The 10,700-nt window shown below is 44.1% G+C and overlaps 1 protein-coding gene across 3 annotated transcripts in view; it reads right to left on the bottom strand.

Moving 5' to 3' along the window:
* Positions 1–1,096: 1,096 nt before the first annotated feature.
* Positions 1,097–10,700, bottom strand: part of SHISAL2A (shisa like 2A) — a 24,481-nt gene continuing 14,877 nt past the window's right edge. For 2 of the 3 annotated variants that reach the window (XM_017874594.1, XM_017874596.1), the window contains one exon: positions 1,097–1,367. In XM_017874594.1, the coding sequence (XP_017730083.1) occupies positions 1,117–1,367 (251 nt within the window). In that variant the 3' untranslated portion in view covers positions 1,097–1,116. Of the gene's footprint in view, positions 1,368–10,171; positions 10,347–10,700 lie in introns of all 3 variants that reach the window. The other variant, XM_017874595.1, reaches the window with a different exon arrangement.

The raw sequence follows: 10,700 nt of genomic DNA on the forward strand, positions 1-10,700 counted from the left end.
AAAAAAAAAAAAAAAAAAAAAAAAAAATAATAATAATAATAATAGCTAACACATAGTACCTTCCATTTGCCAACACTTTTCTATGTACTTGCGTGGACTCAGTAATTTAGTCCTTCCCCAAGCTCTATGAGGAAGGTACTACTACGATTCCAGCTTATATAGATGAGAGGACTGAGGCACAGAGGTTAACTAGCAAGTAAGTGACAGGGGCAGGATTTTAACCAGGCATTTGGCTCCAGAGTTTTTCAGTATGACATAGTTTACTGCTATTGTCCATTTGTAATTTAAAAAGTCTTTTAGCAGGATTACTATGTTATCATCCGTTGGTAATTTTAAAAGTCTTTTAGCAGGCCAGGTGTGGTGGCTCACATCTGTAATCCCAGCACTTTGGGAGGCCAAGGTAGGCAGATCACTTGAGGCCAGGAGTTCAAGACCAGCTTGGCCAACATGGTGAAACCCCATCTCTACTAAAAATACAAAAATTAGCCAGGCATGGTGGCGCACACTTGTAGTCCCCGCTACTTGGGAGGCTGAGGTAGGAGGATCACTTGAACCCAGAAGGTGGAGGTTGCATTGAGCTGAGATCATGCCACTGCACTCTAGCCTGAGTGACAGAGTAACAGAGCAAGACTCGTCTCAAAAAGAAAAAAGTTTTCTAGTACTTTAACGTTTATGAAGTGAGTTCAAGTCCATCACCTCATTGAACACTTGCAATAACCCAGCAAGGGGACCGAGGCTCAGGAAGACAAGGGACTTTATCAAGGCCACACAGTGGCAGAGCCCACCCTCTGGAGCCTGTATTCAGTCTGATAACCATTCATTCATTCATTCATTCTTCTTTTTTTGTGATGAGGTCTTGCCCAGGCCAGAGTACAGTGGCGTGATCTTAGCTCATTGCATGGAGTTGTTACTGACCATTTTTCCTAGGAGTCATGTCAAAGTTCTTTGGCTCACAATAGGCCAAGCAGAGCAGTATGGCAGGGTCCACAGCAAGGCTGGGTATCTTTGCTAGGAAAAGCCCTCATTTATCCTGCTAGGCTCTAAAGTCCCTTCCCACTCCCACCTGTCACTGAAGAGACTCCAGAAGGGGATGCTGTGGAGACATTTATTGAACGTTTATGGGACTGGTCCACATGGGTCAGGGTTGGGTGCAGAGGCTTCCTCAGGTCTGCCTGGAATGTCACTGGTGGTCACTGTGGCCATGAAGCAATGATGGAGGAGGCGTTTGGAGTTCACAACCTGCCCCTCATTGCTCTCCAGCTGTGGGTTCGAGCAGGGGTAACTCTGCCGAAGAGGGCTCACTCTTGGCACTTCTGCCGCCATGCCTGTGTTCACACCTTGGCAGTCAGGAGAAACCTCTTCAGGGCCTGGAAAACAGCAAACTGAGGGTGTGGGGCTCTCTTCTTCCCCATCAGGATAACACCCCCCAGCTGACTTCTCTGGTGCTTACTTTGGGCAGTGCATCATTTGTTTAACATGTATTTATTAACAATACACCACATCATGCACTGACAGCTGTCAGTGTTGCTCAAGAACTTGTAGTTTGGTGGAGGAAACAGACAAGAAACAATCGTTAAGAGCTATGAAGACTTGACCTTCACCATAACCTTATGAGGTAGGTACTATTAGAAATCCATTTTATAGATGAGAATACAGGATTACCACACAGCTAGTATGGAGGGGAGTGTTGGACATTTTTAAAACATAGATTGTTCTCGCTTTGAGAATAGATTCCATGCTTCTCTTTGTCAAGAGACTTATCTTCTCTTTTCCTCTTAAATCAAAGCTTGAAAGGAAGTCCACTTGGCCTTATTATTGTCTACCTTCCATTCACGACTTGTTCAGCTGCAACTTACTTGGTTCTGCCCCCACTATATACCTTCAAACTATTTGTCACTAAACCCATGGTCACTTCTAAATCCTCATCTCCCTTGACTTATCAGGAACATTTAACATTATTTATTATTTTAAATTTTACTTTACCGGTTATAGGACTCTGATTCTTTTTTCCTTTTTCTTTTTTTAATCAGGAGCATTTGACACAATTGAACATTTCTATCTTTCTAGATAAAATTGTATCAAGTGTTTAAGCCAAAAATTTGAGTCATCTCTCGCACCTTCTATCTCAGCCCTTTCACAAAGCCAGGTCCTGCTGGTTCCACCTAATAGCCATCTGCGGTATCCACCCATTTCTCTCCATCCTCAAGGCTACCACCTTAGGTCAGGCTTTCATCTTCTTCTGCCCAGACCCCTGGAACAGCCTCCAGTGGGGGCCCCTCCATCACGTCCTCCATGCTGTAGCCAGAGAGATCTAAGATCTTTCTAAGATCAAGTGATCTTAGAAATCTATGTACTAAGTGATCTATGTACTGTTCTTTCTGAAAGCTTTCAATCTCTTTCCATTACCTGTGCTCCCTGAGATGGCATCTCATTGTGGCTTTAATCTGCATTTCCTTAATGACTAATGAAGTTGAACATATTTTCATGTGCCTATTTGCCACCTATATGCCCTTTTAAAAAAACTATTTTATTTTGAGATAGGGTCTTGCTCTGTTGCCAAGACTGGAGTGCAGTGGCTCGAACATGGCGCACTACAGCCTTGGCCTCCTGGGCTCAAGTGATCTTCCTACCTCAGCCTTCTGAGTAGCTGGGTCTACGGGTGTGTAGCACCATACCCAACTTTTTTTTTTTTTTTTTTTTTTGTAGACATAGGGTCTGATTATATTGCCCAGGCTGGTCTTGAACTCCTAGGCTCAAGCTATCCTCCTGCCTTGGTTTCCCAAGTTGCTGGGGTTACAGGCCTGGACATTTTAAAACATAGATTGTTCTCTGTTCCTCTTTAATGAAGTGTCTGTTCAAGTCTTCTGCTCATTTTCTAATGCGATCATTTGTTTTCTTAATGTTGAATTTAGGGTGTTCTTTATATATTTTGTTTTATTTATTTATTTATTCATTTATTGAGACGTATCACTCTGTCATCTAGGCTGGAGTGCAGTGGCATGATCTCACCTCACCACAACATCCATTTCCTGGGTTCAAGCAATTCTCCTGCCTCAGCCTCCTGAGGAACTGGGATTATAGGCTTGTGCTACAAGACCTGGCTAATTCTTCTTGTATTTTTAGTAGAGATGGGGTTTCACCATGTCAGCCAGGCTGGTCTCGAACTCCTGACCTCAAGTGATCCACCCACCTGGGCCTCCCAAAGTGCTGGGATTACAGGTGTGAGCCACCACACCCAACCAATCCTTATATATTTTGGATAAAAGTCCTTTGTCAAATATGTGAATATATTCTCCAGTCTGAGGCTTGCCTTTTCATCCTCTTAACAGTATCTTTCACAGCATTAAAATTTTGAACTTTGATGAATACTGGTTTGTCTTTTTAAAAATGTATTGTGCTTTTGATGTCTTGTTTAAGAATTCTTTGCATAACCGCAGGTCATGAAGATTTTTCCCTGTTTTCTTCTAAAAGTGTTAGAGTTTTTTGGTTTACATTTAGATCTTTTTTGAGATAAGTTTTGTACAAGGTGTGGGATCTAGGTAAAGGTTTATTTTTTACTTATGGAAGTTTAGTTGTTTTGACACCCTTTATTGAAAAGATTATTCTTCCCCAGTTGAATTAGTTTTGCACCTTTGTCAAAAATCTGTTGGGGCCGGGCGCGGTGGCTCACGCCTGTAATCCCAGCACTTTGGGAGGCCGAGACCGGCGGATCACGAGGTCAGGAGATGGAGACCATCCTGGCTAACACGGTGAAACCCCGTCTCCACTAAAATACAAAAAATTAGCCGGGCGCGGTGGCGGGCGCCTGTAGTCCCAGCTACTCAGGAGGCTGAGGCAGGAGAATGGCGTGAACCCGGGAGGCGGAGCTTGCAGTGAGCCGGGATTGCGCCACTGAACCCCAGCCTGGGCGACAGAGCGAGACTCCGTCTCAAAAATAAAATAAAATAAAATAAAATAAATCTGTTGGACAACCTTATGACGTCAGTCTACTTCTGGACCATATTTTGATCTATGCATGTGTCCTTCCCTCATCCAATACCACACTAACCTCATTACTGTTTATCATTGTTGTTATACTATAAGTCTTAAAATTGGGTAGTGTGATTTCCTCCAACTTTATTATTCTTTTTCAGTATTACTTTGGCTATTCTAGTTCCTTTGTCTCTCTATATATAAATTTGAGAATTAGCTTATCTATTGAACGAACAAACAAAAAAAGCTGCCATTTTGGCCAGGCACAGTAGCTCACACCTGTAATCCCTGTACTTTGAAAGGCCAAGAAGGGAGAATTGCTTGAGCCCAGGAGTTCAAAACCAGCCTGGACAACATGGCAAGAACCCACCTCTACAAAAATAAAAAATTAACAGGGTGTGGTGGTCCCTCTCCAATTATGGGGGTCTGAGCAGCTGCCAGCCAAGCCTCAGGGGAACTCCAGGGGCTTCCAGAAGTTATAAGACCTTGGCTCAAGTCCTCATTCTGGTATTAAACATTGTGCTACTTTGTGCCAAACCCTTCTCCTCTCTGGATCTCAGTTACTACTTCATAAAATGGAATAGAAAATATGACTGGCCTAATTTTCTGTTTATTTTTCTGTGAATTCTTTTCCATTGAGCTCCTTGGGAGGCTGAGGTGGGAGGGTCACTTAAGCCAAGGAAGTTGAGGCTAGATTATGCCACTGCACTCCAGCCTGGGTAACAGAGCAAGGCCCTGTCTCAAAAAAAGGGTGGGTTGCAATTTTTTTTTTTTTTTTTTTTTTTGAGACGGTGTCTGGCTCTGTCGCCCAGGCTGGAGTGCAGTGGCCGGATCTCAGCTCACTGCAAGCTCCGCCTCCCGGGTTTACGCCATTCTCCTGCCTCAGCCTCCGGAGTAGCTGGGACTACAGGCGCCCGCCACCTCGCCCGGCTAGTTTTTTGTATTTTTTTAGTAGAGACGGGGTTTCACCGTGTTAGCCAGCATGGTCTCGATCTCCTGACCTCGTGATCCACTCGTCTCGGCCTCCCAAAGTGCTGGGATTACAGGCTTGAGCCACCGCGCCCGGCCTGGGTTGCAATTTTTATGTTTACTATGTTAAGTTTTGCAATTCATGAACATAGTGTATCTCTCCATTTTAGGTCTTCTTTGATTTCCTTCGTCAGCATTTTGTAGTTTTTTTGTTTGGTTGGTTATTTTTAGAGACACGGGTCTCCGTCTGTTGCCCTGGTTCGAGTACAGTGACATGATCATAGCTTACAAGTGAGCCTTGAACTCTTGGGCTCAAGGGATCCTCCCACCTCAGCCACATGCCATCATGCCTGGCTAAGCATTTTGTAGCTTTCTCTTTTCTTGAGACAGAGTCTTGCTCTGTCACCCAGACTGGAGTGCAGTGGTGTGATCTTGGCTCACTGCAGCCTCCGCCTCCTGGGCTCAAGCGACCCTCCCATCTCAGCCTTCCAGTAGCTGGGACTACAGGCACACACCACCATGACCTGCTTTTTTTTTTTTTTTTTTTTTTTTGTAGAGACAGGAGTCTCGTCATGTTGCCCAGAATGGTCTCAAACTCCTGGGCTCAAGTGATCCTCCAGTCTTGGCCTCCCAAAGTGCTGGGATATTGTAGTTTTTAACATACAGACCCTGCACATGTTTTGTCAAATTTTACCTAAGTATTTCATTTATTTTGGAGTAACTGTAAATGGTATTATTGTGTTTTTAGTTTGAGTTTCTAATTTTTTGTTAGTAGTATATATAAATACAATTGATGCTTGGCTTTGACTTTACTGTAACCTTGCTAAACACATTTAGTTCTTTTTTTTTTTTTTTTTTGATATGGAGTCTCGCTCTGTCGCCCAGGCTGGAGTGCAGTGGCACAATCTCCGCTTATGGCAAGCTCCGCCTCCGGGGTTCATGCCGTTCTCCTGCCTCAGCCTCCCAAGTAGCTGGGATTACAGGCACCTGCCACCATGCCTGGCTAATTTTGTTGTATTTTTAGTAGATATGGGGTTTCACCATGTTAGCCAGGATGGTCTTGATCTACTGACCTCATGATCTGCCCACCTCGGCCTCCCAAAGTGCTGGGATTACAGGCGTGAGCCACTGTGCCTGGCCCAAACACACCTAGTTCTAACAGGTTATTTTGTGCATGTTTTATAGACACCTTGGGATTCTTCGTTATTTAAGCTTTCATTTTAAGGCATTCCAACTGGTACAGGGATTTACTTCAACCTTCTCTTCAATACAACAATCCTTTTAGCTGAATCCCATATTTAGCCTTTTCCTGATTACCTTCCATGGATAGAGGTGTTTTTTTAAAAAAACAAGACAAAACAAACCCAAGGATTACAAATTTGTGAGTGAAATACGGCCAAGAGTGATGGAGTTGCTCTCTGCAGTATTTCAGGTATACTCTAAATAAGTTCTACCTTTATTGACTCAACATCCATCTCCCTGTGGCTTTCCCCACTGATTTCAGCTCTGTTCTCTCGATCCTCATAAAAATGTCTGATCCTCTTGTCCCAGAACAACCTGGCAGAGATCTGAGGCCCTAGGCTGTGAGCCCGGAGTCTCCTCTGTTCTAGGCCAACTATCCCCAGCTCTTTACCTAATCCTCACATGACCTGGTTCCCAGATCTGAAGTAGTCACCTGCCTCTGATCACCTGATTGGTCAAAGTCCATCTCAAATTATGGGGCTCTGAGCAGCTGGCCAGCCAGGGCTCTGGGGAATCCCCCGGGCTTCCAGGAGTTACGAGACCTTGGCTCAAGTCCTTATTCTGGTATTAAATCATTGTGCTACTTTGTGCCAAACCCTTCACCTCTCTGGATCTGTTACTACTTCATAAAATAGTGTAGAAAATACAACTGGCCTAATTTTTCTACTTCTTTTTCTTTGAACTCCAAGTTCTGAAGGATTCTGTCTACATAATAGACTGCAATTATTAAGTACTAATTTTTTCCATTCTGTATTAATCAAAGAGTTCTGATCAGCAGGAGAGCACCTATGTTAATTACCCCCTGGAACTGATATAATTCTAGCTCAAAGAGAAGAAACTTGGTCCCAGTAAAACCTTTGCAATGTTGTAGCCAGGTGCAGTGGTGCGCGCCTGCAATCCCAGCTACTCAGGAGACTGAGGCAGGAGAATTGCTTGAACCTGGGAGCCAGAGGTTGCAGTAAGCCAAGATGGTGCCATTGCACTCCAGCCTGGGCAAGAGGGCAAGACTCCGTCTCCAAAAAAAAAAAAAATTGTTTGGCCGGGCGCGGTGGCTCACACCTGTAAATCCCAGCACTTTGGGAGGCCAAGGCAGGTGGATCATGAGGTTAGGAGTTCAAGACCAGCCTCTGGCCAAGATGGTGAAACCCCATCTCTACCAAAAATACAAATATTAGCCGGGCGTGGTGGCAGGTGCCTTTAATCCCAGCTACCCGGGAGGTGGAGGATGCAGTGAGCCGAGATTGCGCCACTGCACTTCAGCCTGGGCGACAGAGCGAGACTCTGTCTAAAAACAAAACAAAACAAAAAAAACCTTTGCCATATTGGAGATTGCTCAAGAATCCCCACTGCTATGTTTGGGGACCCTCAGGAAATTGAAAACCAAAGTCGGGAACCTACAGAATAGACGATAAAAAGTTATTTCTGAGATGTGATGGCTGCTGAGTTCTATCCAACTGAAAGTTAAAATAGATAATCACTCCTTTGCTTCCAGACCTTCTACTCTGTTAATGTGACCTGAGGTTCCACTCACTTTTTTTTTTTTTTTTTTTAGCAATTACATCACATTTTGGCTTATGCGGGAAGCTGTTAAAAAACAAACAAACAAACAAACAAACAAACAAAAAACGGTTAGGCCAGGCGTGGTGGCTCACACCTGTAATTCCAGCACTTTGGGAGGCTGAGACGGGTGGATCACCTGGGGTCAGGAGTTCGAGACCAGCCTGGCTAACACGGTGAAACCCCGTTTCTATTAAAAATACAAAAATTAGCCAGGTGTGGTGGCAGGTGCCTGTAGTCCCAGCTACATGAGAGGCTGAGGCAGGAGAATTGCTTGAACCCGGGAGGTGAAGGTTGCAGTGAGCCAAGATCACACCACTGTACTCCAGCCTAGGTAACAGAGGGAGATCCCATCTCAAAAAAAAAAAAAAAAAAAAAAAGGGTTTTTTAAAAAAGAAAATGGTATGTTTGAGATTACTAACATGTAAACATTGAAGCACCTAATAATAATTAAAATGAGAACTACTAATTGGTAAAAAGCCTGCTATGTGTTTGAGACTAATTAAATACCAGTAAGCACCATTTCTAGTTTTTGCAACAACTTCCTTAGTAGGAATGATGGTACACATTTTAGAGTAAATTGAGGTCGAGAGAAAAATGACTTGCTTAAGGCCACACACTGAGAGCAGCAAGGCCAAGATTAGAGCCAGGTTTTCTGGCATCTCTGCTCAGCGCTGTGCCTTCTCTCCTTTCTCCAAGGACCTCTGTGGCCAGTCCCCCATTACCTGGGGTTCTCAACCCTGAACATGGGCCTAGCCTGTGATGACCAGCTTGGAAAGGAGTTCTCAGGTTCTCCCCGTTTGGAGATGAGTCAAAACAAACTCATCACTGAGTGAGGCACATTTGGTTCCTTGGTGTTACCTCTCAAGTATGGTTAATTAAAAAGCAGTGGGCTCTGGGGTGACATGACTGAGCCTTCTGTGGAAGGTGGGAGGGGCTGATGAAAGTCATTCTGCAGTATAGGGACAGCTGCTGCAGGGAAAGGTCTCTGGCTGGGAGGCAAAGGCTTGGCCACCAATTGGCTGGGTGACCTTAGGCACATAACGGCCTCTCTCTGGGCCTCAGCTGCCCCATCTATACAGTGAGAGCATCAGACTTTATTTTTAGGAGTCTTTGAGTTCTAGTTGATGAGAATGGCTGACTAATGACCTCTTCACCAACACCTTTCAGAAGAGCATAAGAATTGTACTCTTTAATTTTCCACCCAATGTTTTAGTATCTTATTAAATGTACCTAGATATCACCTCTACACTAACCTCACTGACCTCATCTGCAAAATGGGAGTTGATAATACAGGCAGAGTAGTTGAGCAGGTTGAAGGGGATGATGTGTTTGAAGTCCTTAGCACAGTGCCCAGCTCAACAGTAGGAACTCAGTCACTTTTCTGACCTAGCCACTTCCTCACAAAGTACCAGAATAAGAAAGTTATGGTCTTCATGGCCATCCCAAGTTAAAGTTATGGTCTTCATTGCCATCCCAAGTTTGGGGATGGGATGCGTGTGGGGGTGATGGGACAGAGTACAGAATGCCTGGGCAGGGAAAGAAGCCTGTTTCAGAAACTGCTTTTCCATTTACACTCTGCTCTTGCCAAGGCACTCCCCACCCCACCCCTGCCTCCATACTCAGAGATAAGGACCCCAAGGGACAGTGCAGTGATCATAGGCTTTAGAGTCTGGGAGATCTGGGTTGACATTGCCGTGACACATGCTCACTGGCTGTGTGGACTTAGTTCATCTCCCTTGGCTGAGCCTTGGTTTCCTCTGCTATAAAGTGGGGGTAAAGGCCTCTCTCTATGTCCTATTGAAGCGCAAGAGAGCAAACAGAAATGAAAGTCTGTCAACAGTAAAGCTCTGATGAATGTAAGATAGTGGGCCTATAACCGTCTCAGATGCAGAAGGAGGCTCCTGGGTTGATGCTCTGGGTGCAGAGGGAAGGAGAGGACAACACTTAATGAAGAAGAAGGGGAGGAACTAAGAGCTGAGTTTGAGCAAAAGGCAGAGAGAACCTAAAGCTGTTATTTAGTAAAAGGTCAGGCAATGCACTTTTCTTCTTAAAAATAAGAAGCAAAAAGCAAGAGGACATGCTGTCTCAAATCCTCGTGACTGAATAATCCAGCTGGTGGCTGAGCAGTGAAAAGCAGGAGGATGGTTTCCACTCACAGGGCCGAGGGATGAACTGTACTCCCCTTGAGCCAGAAAAGTAGGACCTAGGGGATTGGTAGGGTGGGGTGAGCCTAGGAGCATAGAGCACAAGCCAGAACATCCCACAGTCCTGCTCTAGGAGGATGGAAAGAGCAGGACTTTGGAGGCAGAAAGACATGTTTGATTTCCAGCTCCACAATCACAAGCTATGTATGACCCCTTGTGCAAATTATCTAAGCTCTCTGAGACCTGATTTTTACATCTGTAAAATGGGTTATAATGAGACCTACCTCACTGGGATAGCTGGAAAGATTAGAGGAGATGGTGCGTGTGAAATTTCAAACAGTATCTGGCACATTGTAGGGATGCCCTTTTCACAGCAACAGGGATAAGGAGAGGAAGGAGGGTGAAGGGGAGAGTTGGCTCTGTCACTCATTCGGTGACTTTGGATCTCAGTTTCCTCATCTGCAAAATGAAAGTAATAACATGATCTATACCCTACCCAGTTACCATAAAGAGCAAATAATATGGTACATTTAGAGCTAGTTCATTCCTTTTACCTATGGTATCAATATTTCATTATTCTATTATACCACAGTTTATGATCCATTCCTCTACCTATGGACATTTAGTTTCCAATGTGACAGGTTCTCAAGATGTCTGTCCTCTTCTAATGCAACTATTTCTTTAAGGCAGCTAATTAGAAGTAGAATTACTGAGTAACAGGGTATATATATAAAACTAACAATTCTATAATATTGATAATAACATATTGATAATTAATTATATAATAATGAAATATATTATATATAATTATAT

The sequence above is a fragment of the Rhinopithecus bieti genome, unplaced genomic scaffold (genome assembly GCF_001698545.2).
Source record: "Rhinopithecus bieti isolate Rb0 unplaced genomic scaffold, ASM169854v2 scaffold_7684, whole genome shotgun sequence".
Taxonomy (NCBI): Eukaryota; Metazoa; Chordata; class Mammalia; order Primates; family Cercopithecidae; genus Rhinopithecus; species Rhinopithecus bieti.